Genomic DNA, 18,295 nt, shown 5'->3' on the forward strand with positions numbered 1-18,295 from the left:
CATCCTTAGCGCCCTGTACGCAATAGGGGCATATCAGCAGGTTAGCTTTGTCTAACCTGCTGATAGTTCCCCTTTGTACTACTGTACTGACACAGCCATGAGTTCTGATGTCTGGTCCTTAGCATATGTGCGTGTGAATAGGGTCTTAGGGTATGTTCACACTGAGCAAAACAGGCAGAATTCCGCAGCGGAGCTCCTCGCCGTTGAATCCCGCCTGCCTCAGTGTCTCTATGGAATGGGTCTTACTCCTCTGCCTCCGCTGCCGCCACTCATTCCTTTGAGCGGAGAGTAGGGATGGTCCGAACCTGCCGAGCAGGGGCGGTCTTGGCATTTCTGGGGCCCCAAGCAAAGTCATGTCTGGGGCCCCCCCATGCCCCCCCCCCTCCTCGACATGCGCTGCCCCCCCCAGTAGTCCTCTTATAACCCTCCTACCACCATACAGAGATTACATATCACCTCAAAACTGGAAGATATTACCAATGATGCCATAACATAATACTGCCACACCATGACCCCTATCACTACAGACCCTATAACCGAGTGCAGTTACATCCAGTGACTTACAGGAGGCGTCTTCTCTGATCAGCGTCTTTTACTTTTTTTTCTTTCTCTCTCCATCCAGCCTGGGCCACCTTGAAGTCTTCTCCCGGCTGGTAATCTTCCCTCCAGAATCTGTCAGAGAAATATTTTAGGCTCCAACACATCCAGTAGTTAGGTCCCCTCTATGTCTATATGGTAGTTACGCCCCTCTGTGCCCCCACAGATTAAAGGTGTCCCTGTGCCCCCACTTAATAATTAGGTATGTTCTGTGCCCCAGTATAGTAGTGAGGCATATAGGCACTTCTGTGCAGTCCCAATGTAATTAAGACCGCTGTGTGCTGCCCCCAGTTATATAGACCCCTTGTGCGCTGCCGACAGTAGTAAATACCACTTGTGTGCTGCCCCCAGTAGTATATACCTCTTGTGTTCCTAGCCCGACGAAGCGCCACTGAAGGCGTGAAACATTTGTTGCTCCTGCTGAACACACCTGCTCCGCCATCTCCCCTCTCCCCGCCACGCTGGTTCTGATGTATCGGAAATAAACCACTTGCAGCTTTAGCCCGGTGAGTGCGAGACTCTGTTTCTTGACCCTGAATTATATACCCTGCTTTACTTGTCTCTGCACCGCCGCTCCATGGTTCAGATACAGCTTGCTTGCTCTAGACTCCAGTCCCGGGTTTCCTATTCCAGGTGCACCTTACAGTTAGTGCCGGTCGGAACTCTCACTACGCTAGCATATACCTCTTGTGTGCTGTCCCCAGTGGTATATAGACCCCCCTGTGTGCTCCCGCAGTTATATATAGACCTGTGTGATCCCCCAGTTATACATAGCCCCCCTGTGTGCTCCCCCAGTATACTATATAGACCCCCTGTGTGCTTCTCCCAGTCGTATATACCCCGTGTGCTGTCCCCAGTTGTATATACCCCCCGTGTGCTGCCCCCAGTTGTATATACCCCGTGTGCTGCCCCCAGTTTTATATACTCCCTGTGTGCTCCCCCACTTGTATATAGCCCCCCTGTGTGCTCCCCCTTATATAGCCCCCCTGTGAGCTCCCCCACTTGTATATAGCCCCCTGTGAGCTCCCCCACTTGTATATAGCCCCCTGTGTGCTCCCGTTTAAATAGTCCCCCCTGTTTATATAGCCCCCGTGCACTCCCCCACTTATATAGAGCCCCCCTGTGTGCTCTCCTGTTTATATAGCCCCCCACTGTGCGCTCCCCCGTTTATATAGACCCCCACTGTGTGCTCCCCCATTTATATAACCCCCTGTGTGCTCCCCCCGTTTATATAGCCCCCCTGTGTGCTTCCCCCGTTTATATAGCCCCCCTGTGTGCTCCCCCCGTTTATATAGCCCCCCTGTGTGCTCCCCCCGTTTATATAGCCCCCCTGTGCGCTCCCCCCGTTTATATAGCCCCCCTGTGCGCTCCCCCCGTTTATATAGCCCCCCTGTGCGCTCCTCCCATTTTATATAGGCCCCCAATATATAACACACAAAAAAACCCCCCAAAAAACATTTTTACTCACCTGGGTCCGGCGTCTCCTCTTCTCGTCTCTTCCCTCTTGTGGCCGCGGGAAGTGTTTCCCCTGCGGTCACATAAGGCCGCTCTCCCGTTGTCATGGCACCGGCGCTCCAGTGACGCCTCGAGCGCCGGCACCAGAGACACAGAGCAGCCTCTTGTGACCGCAGGGAAAACACTTCCTGCGGCCACAAGAGTAACTGACAGGGAGGGAGCCAATGGCTCCTGCCCTGTCAGTGCCGCTGCTGCCTGTAACTATGTGCGCTCGTTACGAGCGCACATAGTTAGCCGCAGCGGTCTTGGGGCCCCCCTGGATGTCGGGGGCCCCACGCAATTGCGTGGTATGCGTGGTGCCCAAGACCGCTACTGCTGCCGAGGTTCGGGTTCGTATGAACCCGAACGCTCGGCATCAGATTCCCGCTGTCTGCTGGCTCTGTGGAGCGGGCGGATACAGCGGGAGGAACACCTGGAAAACTGGGATACAGCCTATGGCTATGGCTGTATCCCAGTTTTCCAGGCGGTCCTCCCGCTGGATCTGCCCGCTGCACGGAGCGGGCAGACAGCGGGAATCATTACTGAGGTTTCGGGTTCGTATGAACCCGAACCAAACTCGGTTCGGACCATCCCTAGCAACGGAAACGGGAGGCACGCAAGCCATCCCATAGAGACACTGAGGCAGGTGGGATTCCACAGCGAGGAGCTCCACTGCGGAATTCTGCCTGTTTTACTCAGTGTGAACGAGCCCTTGGTGTATATTAGTACAGCGGGTTTATCTGCCAACATGCATATGGACATGAGACATGAGAAGGGATTAGTTTATCATTCAGTCTAACAGCTTTTTTTTTCTTCTTTGTGCCGCCTTTTATTGCAGGTTTCTTTTGGGTGAAATGTATCTATTGTGGGCAAAAAAACTTTAGCAATTTTGTGCAGTTTTTCTCTGCGCAAAAACTTAAACCGGAATAAATGTTAAGTGTTGGAGCAACAAGAAATTGGTTAATAAAATACAACTAGAAAAAATTGCTTCACATTCAGGTGAATAATAAAAAAAAAACTACATGCACACTACTTCTAGAATCTACATTTTATTTCATACATACGGTGGGACAGGAAAAACCTGCGCAAAAAGAGATTATTAGAGAAAACAAAAAGTGCAAATGCAATGATAAATTTTCCCTTTGGTGGTTTATTTTTTTTTTGGCGTTTTTACATCCTATACAGGTCTATGAAAGAAAAAAAAAATGCAATTGGCTGCTGGGAGTTGTAGTTTTGTAACAACTGTAAAGAACCAACTGATGTGGATGATGTTTGGCAGCGTCACTGTATATTCTTCATGACTTTGCATTCAGAACAGCTGATCAATCTATTTAGCATTATAATTTATCTGGTCACTCTATTTTCTTCTAGCCTTTCCTAAGGCCCATGTGTCCTAACATCCCACCATTTTTTTTGTTTTGCTTGTTGTCTGGTGTCCCTAAGAACATATTTGTGCAATGATACTTGCTGCATGTGAATACTGTCCTTCCCAAGTCAAAAGGAGCAAAAAAAACAAAACAAAACCAAACACAAAGTTGGTCTACAGCTCCCCCTGCAGGAATTATGAAGACTAAATCTACAGAACAATTCATAGTACTCTGATAGCCTATTCAAGGAACATACACTTTGGGTACATATTAATTCCTTTATTAATAATTCCTTTATTAATATAACAACAACATATTCTGCAGCGCTGTACAGAGATTTGACCTCAATCAAATTCAGACCCACTGCGGCTCTTGATGCAGCTCTGCAGAGATGTGCTGCAACATCCTCTTGTGACGCACGGGCCAAATCCACAGGTGACATGCGAACTGTGTGATGGATTGTGTCTCGGATCCACCGCATATTTTATATGGGGGTCTGACTTCTTTTATACTGTAAAATGCTGCAGAATCTGCACTGCTAAGCTGCCATATCCGAACAGCCACATATTTAAAGGGGAACTATCGATGTCCCTATTGCAAAGGAGGTGCCGAGGAGGAAGGTATGTGTCTTACCTTCATCCTCTGCGCCATTCCCCTGCTGTTAGTCGTTCACTCCTTGGTCAGGTAAGGCCATTTGGAGCAATGGGGAGCCCTCATAGCATCGATCTGACCCTGTCTGGCCTGCCCCTTTTAATGATATTACATGGAGCATGCTGGCTGGGGGAGGGCTGGATCATTGCTAGGGGGGGATGGGCAGTGCTCAAAAACTGTAAGGGTGCAAACACACACACCGTATACGCAGCAGATTTGATGCTGTGTTCAGTTATTTAGATCTAATCTGCTGCGTATTTGCTGCGTATTCCAGCAGTAAATACGCTGTGTATACGGTGTGTGTGTTTATACCCTTACTGGGCTGAGGAGTAAATGACTAACTGCATGGGAACAGAGCAGAGGATGAAGGTAAGACACATACCTTCCTCCTCAGCATCTCCTGTACAATAGGGACATATTAGCAGGTAAGATTTGTCCAACCTGCTCATAGCTCCCCTTTAAACATGTCACAATTTGCTATTTTGTAGATTAATTGTTTCTCTTTTTGAAAAACTACAAACACACAGGGAGTCGGGTACTGATCAACTCTGGTACAAGGGGGAACTAGAGTAGTGTGACTGTATTATCCCTATACTATGATGTCACTATGTGCATTATCCTTGCGCATTGAGGGAATCTGTTAGCTGCATGTCAGGTTCCAAACTGCTGACGCTGTTAGGGCAAGGAGACACATGGTCATCTATCTGTCTGTGCGAAGAGTCAGAGGCGTTTCCAAGCTCCCCCTCTTATTCGAATCCCTGCTTGATTGGCAGTCAGTTGGCTGATGAGTCCCAAGCAGGAATAGGGATGGAAGGGGGAGCAAGGAGGTGTTCCAGCTTGCAGCACTTAGAGATTGGCAATTCCTCTTTGTGGCCTGCAGTATAATATCACAGATTCAGTGTGGACCCGTATCATGCTGGGGTGCCATATTATGGGTTAATAGTTACAGATTTGCGATAATGGGCGGCTATGGCTCTGCATGTGGAAACTGGACCTCATTCTCCCACCCTTCCCCCAGTGTCTCTTGGATTCCACCAGTTATTCATTAACCAGGATATCTGTACACAGGATATTTGCAATGTGTTCAGTAGAGATGAGAGAATGTCATGTCTACATAGTAATGCACTGTTTCTGTCACTAAACTGACTGGCAGAAGTAGTGTCTCTGGAGCCAAGGCTGTAATGTAATGGGGGGCTCAGACAAAACAGAAGGGTCCATCATCCGACAGTCTCCTCTAAATCTACCAGCCAGGGGGTCACCATGTTAGGGCTCATTTACCTCCATATACCTTGGTCAGTATATTGCTTTTTGCCATAGGTGAAGCAGAAAGCAAGAGAGGAACCTAGAACAGAGAGAAAACTATCATAAAGGAATTTGCATTGTTTTCCATGTTTTGTTCAACATATAGTATATTAATGTAAAATCCTGATAAAAATGTACAAACATATAAGTTATTTAGGTTGTGTTCACACATTGTGGTTTCACTTTTTTTGGGCAAAAGCAATAGGCCTTGAAAATGGATAGTGTCGATCGACCTGTTCAATCAACACTGTCACCCAGTTATCAATTGAAAGGAATGAAGTATTTTACTCTCTATTTTTTTTCCTGTCATTCTTCGAGCCAAAATTTCTTCACTAATGGTGCGTTTACACGGAGCGATTATTGTTCGAATTTTCGCAGTAACGATGGCATTTGAGCGTTAATTGTTCCGTGTAAACACAGCAAACGATCAAGCGACGAGCGAGAAATCGTTCATTTTGATCTTTCAACATGTTCTCAACTCGTCGTTGTCGTTCGCTAAAAATTCGCAGATCGCTTCGTGTCTTTCAAAGATTTACCCTCTGTGAATGATGGGCTTAAGCGATCTTAAAAACTATCGCAATTCCGATTTTTCTTAAGAATTTCCTAACGATTTTTCTATTTATTCGTCTAAACGCTGATCGTTATAAAAACAAAATCGGTCCTTCAAAATCGTTAAACGATCGATTGGGCAAATTATCGCTTCGTGTAGACGCAGCATAAGTCGTTCCATGTTTCCAGTTTCCTCTTCTGGATTGTAATTCCAGCTTCTCCTCGCCTGTATAAGTAAAAATTGACCTGAACATCTCCCATCAATTTTAGTGGTGTTCGAGTCCAACTCGAACCTTGAACCGAACGCACTTACTGTTCGAGGTTCGGCTCGAACGCGAACATTTTACTGTTCGATCATCACTAAAAATGGACACCTTCATTGGTGCTTTTTTACTGCCAAAATATGACCCAAAATAGGGGGCAAAAGTAAGAAAACAAAAAACAAAACTATCCTATCTATCTATCTATCTATCTATCTATCTATCTATCTATCTATCTATCTTCCCCTTCTTTTTATTGAAGGACAGCAATACTTTGAATACTTTATGTACAATATATGTTGACTTTTTCATTGTAAAGTGAATATCCCTTTTATTTTTTAGCATATTGTATTGTCCACCTTTCTAAAGCTCCTCCTTATTTGCCAGTCTCTCCCTGATCATTGAGCAGGGTTAGATGTAGTAGTGGATACCACTGCTTGCTGTAAAGCTTCTCAGCCACATCCGCTTTGTAGGGAGAGGAAAGGGTGTGCACAGAGCCCAGCAGCAGCAGCAGCTCCTCACTCTACAGCCTCTCCATCCAGATGTGGAAGTCCAGGGGAAGTTGCATGTAGAGTGTGATGTCAGCAGAGGAAGAAGAGGCATTGGGTTACATGCTGGGACTGCCCACACCCAACTGAACGAGCTCCATACAAGACAAGGACCTCCTGCTCTGCAATCTCAGCCTGATCCTCCTGCCCTGGCACTACACTGGGCACTGATTCTGCATTATAAGTTGGTGCCATGTCTGCCCAAGCGACCAGGAGCTCCCTGAGTGCCAACAAGACTTTCCTGAGAAGTTTCCCTGGAGTGCTGAGACTCCTGCAGCTGACCATTGGGGCTGCCCTATGGATCACCATCGCCTCCAACTACTACAGCGGGGCAGTGCACTTTGTCCTCTTTGTGGCTGTCTTCTTCTGGCTCCTCACCCTGCTCTTCTTCTTCCTCACCTTGCTGGACAAGCAGGATCTGGTGCCCCTCCTAGGAGGGGAGCACTGGCTGCTCACCAACCTCATCTATGATGCCCTGGCCACAGTGCTGCACCTGGCTGCCACCATCGTCATGGCCACCTACACAGACCGCTATTCCTATTGCACCCTGGAGGGATACCAGCACCGCTGCCCATACAATACTTACCTGGCAGCCTCTGTATTCTCCAGCCTGGGCAGCCTCCTGTATCTGCTCACCACCGTCTTCTTTATATACAAGAAGTGCACAGGGGGGCAGAGCATTATATAGGAGACCTGGGGGAGGACACAGAACACTATTCTCATGGAGTGACTCCTTTTTGTAACATTGTTTCATATGTTTGTTTATTGTACGTTAGATACATTGTTGCTTTTTACTAAGTAAATTGTTGGCTGTTACCTTGTGCCTTATGTCTGAATATAGCACATGCACAAGACTGCTTTCTTTGTTCTGGTTTCTGGATTGTTTTTAGGTAGAAGAACCATCTTCCCCCCCCCCCCCCCCCCCCCTCCCCCTGCTTTTAGCTTTAAAGGAAACATATAACTTGTTTCTTTTAAGGACGGTACAAGGATTATGCATGTATTGTAAATTGCTGATATGTTCTGTGTAGGTCAAGGATAGGGAACTTTTACCCCTCCAGCTGTTGCAAAACTACAATTCCCATCATTCCTGGACAGCCAAAGTCGAAGGCTTTGGCTGCCCAGGCATGATGGGAATTGTAGTTTTGCAACAGCTGGAGGAGGAAAGGTTCCCCATCCGTGGTGTAGGTGATAGGTCTGTGCTTCAGACTCCAGACACTGGGAGCGGCCCCTTGTTTCTTAATGTTCCCATAAGGGTACGTTCACACTTACCGGATCCGTAGCAGATTTCATTTAAATAACTGAACACAGCATCAAATCTGCACCATCAAATCTGCTGCAGATCCTGTAGGTGTGAACGCACCCTAAAGCAGTGTTTCCTAACCTATGGCTCTCCAGCTGCTGCAGAACTACAACTCCCATCATGCCCTGATAACAAAAGACTTTTAGGACAAGGTTGTTTTGGAAAAGCTCATGGGTTGGAGAACACTTCCATAAAAAGACACAACCTTGCTGTGTACAGGGACCCTGTAGGCTGGCAGAGCGCCCATGTCTAGATATGGGTTCCTAATATGCCGCCATATGATGCTAATAGAGGAGAGATCACATCCAATCATGTGGCCGTTATTCATTCAGGTTTATTTTTTTTCTGTGTTTGTTTTCTGCCAATGCAAGTGGACTTGTAAATGTAAATGAGAAGTATAAAGATAGTTCCTCTCCTTCCTGACGGTCATTGTCTGGATTTGGCCCAAAAAACTGCAGTGATATATTTTTTTAAAAAAAAACATTGTAGCAGAAATATCTGGGTGGGTTTAGACTGAGTTTGTGTTTTTGACAAGAGGGCGTGCGGTTGTGTAAAAAAGGGAATTCCAGCAAAAGTGGCTTCAAAAAGTTATATAGATTTTTAATTTACTTCTGCTTTAAAAATCTCAAGTCTTTCCATACTTGGCAGCAGGACTTACAGCAGCTGATATATCTGTCTGAGACTGGAACTGTCCATAGCAGTACAGATTTTCTATGGGGAGTTGCTTCTGCTCTGGACAATTCCTGTCTTGGACAGAGGTGGCAGCAGAGAGCACTGTGTCAGGGTATATGCACACAGAGTAATTCTGGTGCAAAAATCTGTGCAGAATCCACCACTTGTCCCTGCACACTCCCGCTTCCCTCTCCGCTGGCTCCATTCTTTGGTCGGCTGGATTCTGCTGTCCGCCCAAAGAAATGACATGTCCGCCCAAGCATATAAACGAGCCTATGTGACGGGCGGAACTTCAAGTGGGAGCGCGGGGGAGTTTTCCATGAGAATTACTCTGTGTGCATATACCCTCAGACTGAAAATAAAACATTTCCTGCAGGACATACAGCTGATAAGTGCTGGAAGACTTGAAATTTTTAAATAGAAATAAAATTACAAATTTGTATAACTTTCTGACACCAGTTGATTTGAAAGAAAAAGATTTTCGCTGGATACCCCTTTTAATATTGTGTTAATCCCCTTACAAAATATAAAAACAAAGCATACCTAAAGCTACAGCCACACATCTGTAGTCTTGTAGCATGTAGCCACGTACTCACAGCTACGGACAGGACTACGAATGTGCAGCCGTCCACAACCTGTCTGCAATGGCACGGACCGGTTCAATGAAGAAAATGCAGGTTGTATTATGGCTCAGCAGTATTTTTAGCAGCATGTAACGCACATCTGTAGCCCATATGGATGTGTGTATGGGACCATAGAAATGATGGACATAATTAAGATGTGTAAAAAGGGCCTAACCCTGGTCCATTTTTTTCCTTCTGCTTTCGAGGGAAATGTTTAGGAACGTAATCTGCCCCCTCAGTTGCTGACCGAGACAGGATACCACTATGGTCAATGATTGGCTGTCCTCTTGGATGCAGGAATAAGAGAGATCATTGAACTTTAGGTTAGCAGAGCTAGGTCCAGAAGACCCCTTTAAAATGCAACGTGCACTAATCTATCAAATGTATCAAACAGCATGTACCCTTGTGATAAAATTTGCCATATCTTTATCCATTTGCCTTATGGTGCGTTTACACGAAGCGATAATTTGCCCAATCGATCGTTTAACGATTTTGAAGCAACGATTTGGTTTTTATAACAATCAGCGTTTAGACAAATAAATTGTTAGAAAAATCGTTAGAAAATTCGTTAGAAAAATCGTTATTGCGATCGTTTTTAAGATCGCTTGAGCCCATCTCAATCTTTGAAAGACTGTTTACACAAAGCGATCTGCAAATTTTTAGCAAACAACCAACGACGATTTGCTAACATGTTAAAAGATCACAAGGAACGATTTCTCGCTCGTCGCTTGATCATACGCTGTGTTTACACGAGCCGATTATCGCTCAAATGCGATGGTTATCATGAAAATTTGTACGATAATCGTTCAGTGTAAATGCACCATTATAAGGCTGCGTTCACACTACGTATATTTCAGTCAGTATTGCAACCAAAACCAGGAGTGGATTAGAAACACAGAAAGGCTCTGTTCACACAATGGTGAAATTGAGTGGATGGCCGCCATATAACAGTAAATAACGGCCATTATTTCAATATAACAGCCGTTGTTTTAAAATACCAGCAAATATTTGCCATTAAATGGCGGCCATCCACTCAATTTCAACATTGTGTGAACAGAGCCTTTCTGTGCTTTCAATCCACTCCTGGTTTTGGTTGTAATACTGACTGAAATATACGTAGTGTGAACCCAGCCTTAGATGGTAGCATATAAAGATCACTGGAAAATCTGAGCCACCGCGTTACACCACCTTAATGGTCCTTTTACACGGAACGATTTATCATTCGAATTTGCGCGATAACAATCAAATTCGAACGATAATCGTACGTGTAAACGCAGCCATCGATCAAACGACGAGCGATAAATCATTCATTTTGATCTTTCAACATGTTCTCAAATCATCGTTGATTGTTCGCAAAAAATTAGCAGATCGTTCAGTGTAAACATTCTTTGAACGATTTCACCTATGTGTGAGGTTTTCTATGGGGATTCATGGAAAACCGAGACAGAGTCTCGGCCAGAGATGTCAGCAGAGAGCACTGTGTCAGCCTGAAAATAAAACATTTCCTGTAGGACATACAGCAGCTAATAAGTATGGGAAGACTTGAGATTTTTTAGTAGATGTACATTACAAATCTATATAACTTTCTGACACCAGTTGATTTGAAAGAAAAAGATTTTCGCTGGACAACCCCATTAATGTTTATGCAGGCCCATGTCATACACACCAATGATACTAGCTGTGGTACCAGTAGCCATACTAAATGAGCTTGTTCAGCTGACTGCTATCTTCCCCCATTCACATCCCTGCTCTCTCAGACTAATGGTTCTTTTACACGGGACGATTATCGTTCGTTTTTGCACGATAACGGTCGAATTCGAACGATAATCGTATGTGTAAACGCTGCAGACGATCAAACGACGAGTGAGAAATCGTTCATTTTGATCTTTCAACATGTTCTTAAATCATCGTTGATCGTTCGCAAAAAATTCGCAGATCGTTCAGTGTAAACATTCTTTCAACGATTTCCCCTATGTGTGAAACAGGCTTAAACGATCGCATAGCGAATTTTCCGTACGATGTATCGTTCCGTCTAAACGCTGATCGTTATAAAAAAAAAACATAGTTCATTCAAAATCGTTAATCGTGCGATCGTGCAAATTATCGCTCCGTGTAAGAGTCCTATTAGACAAAGCGTTTTTTCATTTCCATTGATTAATGATAAACAATAGCAAATGGGCACTTTTGGGAACGACCTGAAGTCATTCACCATAATACACAGAACAATAGTCGTTAGTTACGATTGCAATTACGATTGTCTGTATACTCTAGTATATGAGCGATGTGTACGTACACCGAAAGATTAGCAAACAAATAATTCTGGTTTTATGGTCCGCTCAAAAATGCGATCAACGATATACGAACAAGTTTTTGTTAGTGGTTTGACCATTGCCTGCATACATACTGAAAGAATATTGTTTAAATTTGAAGTATATAATGATTTTTCGCACAATAATCTTTCTGTGTAATAGGGTCCTAAGGGTTTCATCAGACACAGACTTTGCATGGTGTATTTTCTACCCGTGTCCATGTTTTCCAGGACTCCTTAGGGCTGCTTCCAATTTCTTTAGCCACCAGTATTCAAATGCAGATCTATCGGACTAGCATGCTCCTGTTGCGCTCATCTCTATTTAGAATCTGTAGGTTCAGTATAGGCAATGTCTGACCACAGTGACCCTGCTGATAACTAGCTTTGCAAGCCCTTCAGTTTAATAGAGTGGCAGATTGAGGTCAGTGGCCAACTATGTACTAATCGGACATTGATGCCATTAAAGGGGTTACCCAGCGCTACAAAAACATGGCCACTTTTCCCCCCTCTCTTGTCTCCAGTTCAGGTGTGGTTCGCAGTTAAGCTCCATTTACTTCAATAGAACTGAGTTTGAAACCCTACCCAATCTTTAAAGGGGTTATCCAGTGCTACAAAAACATGGCCACTTTCTTTCAGAGACAGCACCACTCTTGTCTCCAGCTCAGGTGCGGTTTGCAATCAAACTCCATCCACTTCAATGGAACGGAGCAGAAAACCCCGCCCAAGCTGGAGACAAAAGTGGTGCTGTCTCTGGTAGAAAGTGGCCATGTTCTTGTAGCGCTGGATAAACCCTTTAACTACATACTATCAATGCCTTGTATCACCCCTTGTACCTCTGCTAACAGAGCACCAAAGAAGTATCTGGATTTTACATCCTGTTCAACATTATTAGTTCTATAGTGTAAATAATTACTGTCTAGAATATCCTAAAGGAAGTATTTGACTATTTGATGGCTGTGTTCCCACATTTGCATTTTTGCTGCGTTTATTTGTTTAGAACCTAACCTAAATCTGTCTGGCCTTTCCAATGAGATCAGTGCTACCAGGATTGTCAGATTATTTATGGTAAAGAGAGACTGCTGCTAAGTCATGTTTTCCCAGCTGCTGCTCATAAAGCACAATCTAAAAACCACATGTGTTTTTTGCAAATTTTTTTTTTTAAAAGGCTGGGGCTACATGGCAATTACTGGTTGTACGATCAGGAACTGCTGCGTTGCACTGCCTGGTCACTAGAGATGAGCGAACTGGCTGAGGTTCGGGTTCGTATGAACCTGAACTCTCGGCTTCTGATTCCCGCTATCTGCCCGCTCCGTGGAGAGGGTGAATACAGCCTGAGGACCGCCTAGAAAACTGGGACACACAACCCCTTCAGTCACTCACATACAAATAAATGGGGTTGCATTGTGACCTCACCCTTAGACAGCCAAACAAGTAGGGTAAGCAAGCACTGATCCAGTGACGCAGTTACCGTAGAGGCAGGGCAGGCAGCTGCTCTGGGACACATGCACAAGGAAGATAAGAACCATCCTGTGTCCTTCTGCCTAACCCCTTATGTACTGCAATGAGTAAGTAATTCAAAGTTCACTTACATGCTGCAACACAAAAAGGGTTGAAAATCAGAAGACAATGAGATCTCTGCTTCACTGCTTTGATAACCCCTGACCTCTGTTCTCTGAGGTCAGGTGTTATCAGTGCATTAGCAGTGAAGCAGAGATCTCCTTGTTTTTTGCTTTTTAACCTTTTTTTGTTTTGCAGCTTGTAAGTAAACTTTGGGTCACTTACACACTGCAGTGCATAAGGGGTTAAGCAAAAAGTATTCTGCTCCTGCACCTATGTATTTAACCATAAGAGCTTCTAATAGACCCTTATAATTGAATACAGTCTAACATGAGTCGAAACATTGCTGTTTGTGATTGGGTGAATAAATCTTCACTATACACTACTGGAGTGCCGTCCTCGTGTCCATATTTTGGTTATCCAGAGGAGTCGGGGATCGACTTTTGTGGGACGTGCACCCACCAGATTGAAGCTGTTTTTTTACTTTAAGCCAGCACAGTGCCGTCCATCTACTTTATATATATATATATATATATATATATATATATATATATATAAATATAATTTTTTGTTGTTCTTTTGGAATGGGGCCTCGTGAATCCTAGCTACGCCCCAGCACTGATCTGCTGGAATGGTGGTCACTTACCGAACCTAAGGTCCCTTTTGCACAGATTTATCTGACAGATCATTGAAACCAAAGCCAGGAATGGATTCAAAAAGAGAAGTCTCAGTCTTTCCTTTATGACCTGTCCTCTGTTTATAGTCTGTTCCTGGCTTTGGCTTCAAAAATCTGTCAGATAAATCTGTGTGTGTAGAAGGACCCTAAAACATGGCTCAATAATCGTAGCCCTCACTTTAATCAGCCGTAGGCCGCGTATAAGCTATTACATGGAGCACCTCCATAGACCTTGCTGTATGTTTAGTCAGTAACAGACTGCGTATCCATGCAGCCCCACCCTACAAGGTATCAGCTGGAGATCAGACTATAGAACTGGATTGTGTTCAGGAATTTCAACTCCTATGACTAAAAATTCTAGAAACCCCCAGAGGGCTGTTTTTTGAGAGAAAATAATCTGTAAGCGATTGCTGAGTTTGTGGAATAATGATGAAGATGAAGATGATAATGAAACTTTTATTTATGGGAATGAACAAATATTTTATTTTTTATTTATATAATGTTCAGATTAATCAAATAACCTTATGATCAGGCAGAGAGCTGGTAAGGGACTGATAATGAATCCTTGGGATGATTATGATGTCATCAGGGGATGGGGGATGGAAGAAGATAATATGCTTGATGTGTGCTACATAAGACTATGATGTCATGTGTGCAACTTGATCATAGCCTAGAGCAGGGGTAGGGAACCTTGGCTCTCCATCTGTGGCAAAACTACAACTCCCATCATGCCTGGACAGCTAAAGCTTTGGCTGTCCAGGCATGATGGGGGTTGTAGTTTTGCCACAGCTGGAGAGCCAAGGTTCCATACCCCTGGCCTAGAGGATGATCTACTTATAGGTTAACAGAGAGAGTCCTGTATACATGCAGGACCTCTGGCATATGGAGGAACAACTGTGCACAAATCTGTAGAGCATCGTAAATGTAACCGGCACAGTCCATTTATTCCATCAATGTTTTCCCCAGGGAAACGCAGCATAATAGGCCTATTCAGTATGAGTAATACATGGAGCTCTATAGGTCACACTTAAACTGGGAGATCAATAGGTGTTAATGAATGAAAGTTTTTATTTTTTTTTCAATATCATTGGATGTGATGTCAAACACAAAGTTATTTTCTTATGTAATAATAGCCATAGCAGATCATGCAGCCCCTGAAGCTGGTAAAGGGTTTACTCCTAGAACGATAAAAAAAGACCTTGCATCTCCATTCCTAACAAGAGCATTATGGTACTTTTACACGGAGTGATAATTCGCCCGATCGCACGATTAACGATTTTGAATGAACGATTTTTTTTTTTTATAACGATCAGCGTTTAGACGGAACGATACATCGTACGGAAAATTCGCTATGCGATCGTTTAAGCCTGTTTCACACATAGGGGAAATCGTTGAAAGAATGTTTACACTGAACGATCTGCGAATTTTTTGCGAACGATCAACGATGATTTAAGAACATGTTGAAAGATCAAAATGAACGATTTCTCACTCGTCGTTTGATCGTCTGCAGCGTTTACACATACGATTATCGTTCGAATTCGACCGTTATCGTGCAAAAACGAACGATAATCATCCCGTGTAAAAGGACCATTAGTCTGAGAGAGCAGGCATGTGAATGGGGGAAGATAGCAGTCAGCTGAACAAGCTCATTTAGTATGGCTACTGGTACCACAGCTAGTATCATTGGTGTGTATGACATGGGCCTGCATAAACATTAATGGGGTTGTCCAGCGAAAATCTTTTTCTTTCAAATCAACTGGTGTCAGAAAGTTATATAGATTTGTAATGTACATCTACTAAAAAATCTCAAGTCTTCCCATACTTATTAGCTGCTGTATGTCCTACAGCAAATGTTTTATTTTCAGGCTGACACAGTGCTCTCTGCTGACATCTCTGGCCGAGACTCTGTCTCGGTTTTCCATGAATCCCCATAAAAAACCTCTCCTGCTCTGGACAGTTCCTGTCTCGGCCAGCAGAGAGCACTGTGTCAGACTGAAAATAAAACATTTCCTGCAGGACATACAGCAGCTAATAAGTATGGGAAAACTTGAGATTTTTAAATAGAAGTAAATTACAAATCTATAAAACTTTCTGATACCAGTTGATTTGAAAGAAAAAGATTTTCGCTGGACAACCCCTTTAAAGTGACTGTACCACCAGGCCCAGGCTGAAGCACTGGAGGCGGGCCGACCCACCCCAGAGGGAAGAAACTCCAGCCCCTCCATGACGTGACTCCATTAGAATCAATGGAACCCTATCATAGAGGGGCTAGGGTTTCCTCCCACTAAGGGTAGGTCGGCCCGCCTGCAGTGCTTCTGCCTAAGCCTGGTGGTACAGTCACTGGGAAGCAGGTGCCGCGGTCAGTTTTTCCTCTGTGACGCGGCTCCCTTAGAAAGAATGGAGCTGCGTCATGGAGGGGAGGGAATTCCCTCCCACTGGGGGCGGGCTGGCCTACCTCCAGAGCTTGAGCACCGGCCGGATCCAGCGCATAGAACCGGGCCTCGGTCTGGAAAATGGACCGCGGCACTGGCTTCCCCGTGCCGGCGCCATTCGATCCATCGGTTCAGGTTAAAGAGGATGTACCTGGTGGTACATCCTCTTTAACCCCTTAGCGACCCATGACGTACCTGGTACGTCATGGTGCCGCGGGGGTGTTCAGAGCAGGGTTCCGCCGGGACCCCGCTCTGAACGGCACCGCTCCCGGCTGCAATCTGCAGCCGGGCAGTGCCTCTATTAGCCGGCGCGGGTCACATTGCCGCATCGGCTAATTAAGCACTTCAATGCATCTGTCAAACCTGACAGCTGCATTGAAGGGCTTTATTACTCACATCCCTGGTGTCTAGTGGGACGGATCTCCCCCCCCCCCCCCCCCCCCCCAGATCCGTTCTTCTGGCCGTGCCAGGCCTCAGCGTCGCAATGACGCTGATCCCGGCTCGGCTGTAGATTGCAAATGGATCTTTGCTGTGTATATACACAGCATTGATCTCTATCATAACAATTTGAGGAACATATGGCGAACGGCGTAAATGCAAAACTCCCCGAAATCAAAACAAATTTGTTTTTTTTTCAATTTCACAGCGCAAATGATTTTCTTCCGGTTTCGCAGCATATTTTATGGGAAAATAATGCCGGTCATTGCAAAGTACAATTGGTTTCGCACAAAATAAGCCAAAAAATGCAGACGCTATGGACTTTTAAACATAAAATGGAAAAAGCAAAAGCGCAAAAATGAAAATTGGCTTTGACCTTAAGGGGTTAAAGGGGATGTGATACTTGCAGAAGCACCAAGCTCCTACAATATGGAGATAGTTATGGTTCCTTGAGGTTGGACCAGCCTTTTCTATGCATAAAATAACCCCCCCCCCCCAAATGCCCCATGATATCTGTGAGTCAGGGTCCATTTACACAGAAAGATTGTCTGACAGATTATCTGCCAAAGATTTGAAGCCAAAGCCAGAATCAGACTATAAACAGAGATGAGGTCATAAAGGAAAGCCTGAGATTTCTCCTCTTTTCAAATCCATTCCTAGCTTTGGCTTCAAATCTTTGTAAGATAATCTTTCTGTGTAAATGGGCCCTTAGTATCTGGTTGCGGTGACTTGTCATCTTGCAATTCTCCCTTTCCTTAAAGGGATACTCCGGGCTGGGGTTATTTTTATTGTACGGCCGGGGAGGTGGTGGATATAGAAGGCTCTGGTCACTTACCTCCCCGGTTCCAGCGCCGGGTCCCGGATCACGACCCCCCATTCTCCCGTCCGTTTCTGAGCTGTGGCTTGATACATGACGTCTCAAGGCAGCTCAGCCTTTTAGCAGCCGAGGTGGGACCCCGCTAAGACCGCTGAATGGCTGAGCTGCCATGAGACGTCACGACTCCGACCAGGAAGCGGCAGCCGGATGGGAGAACGGAACCGGGGAGGTAAGTGACGGGCGCCTTCTATATCCACACCCTTCCTCGGCCGTACAATAAAAATAACTCCAGCCCGGAGTACCCCTTTAAGGCCCTGTTACACAAAGCGATTATCGGCTAATACGTGTAACAGAAGACAACGATCAGCCATCATGCACAATGTGGACTGATCATTGTCTTTCAACATGTTGAAATAGCAACGATGCAGATAGCAACGATCAGCTGCTATCCCTTCGTGTAATGGGAGCAGTGTCAGTAGACTGCTGCTATCTCCTATGGGCTCCCCAGATCGTTTCTGGAGCCCCACTCCCTGCGCTTACTTCCGGCGTGTGTAATAGTGTCGGCAGTGAACGGGGCACAAGGAGCAAGAGAGCATGGATTTGAAAGGTTGACGCTCACTTGCTTGCTCTCATCACCCCGTGTAATAGGGGCTTTAGGGTGAGCATGGGGTGGGATGGGATCTTGCCACCCTGCCTATCATGAG

At 45.1% G+C, this 18,295-nt stretch overlaps 1 protein-coding gene across 1 annotated transcript; it reads left to right on the forward strand.

Annotated features, from left to right (window-relative positions):
- Positions 1-6,603: 6,603 nt before the first annotated feature.
- On the forward strand, positions 6,604-7,625 carry MARVELD1 (MARVEL domain containing 1). The gene has a single exon (XM_069978906.1). It carries the CDS (start codon positions 6,962-6,964, stop codon positions 7,454-7,456), a length of 495 nt encoding a protein of 164 aa, XP_069835007.1. The 5' UTR covers positions 6,604-6,961; the 3' UTR covers positions 7,457-7,625.
- Positions 7,626-18,295: the final 10,670 nt, after the last annotated feature.

Source organism: Dendropsophus ebraccatus, chromosome 8, assembly GCF_027789765.1.
Source record: "Dendropsophus ebraccatus isolate aDenEbr1 chromosome 8, aDenEbr1.pat, whole genome shotgun sequence".
NCBI lineage: Eukaryota > Metazoa > Chordata > Amphibia > Anura > Hylidae > Dendropsophus > Dendropsophus ebraccatus.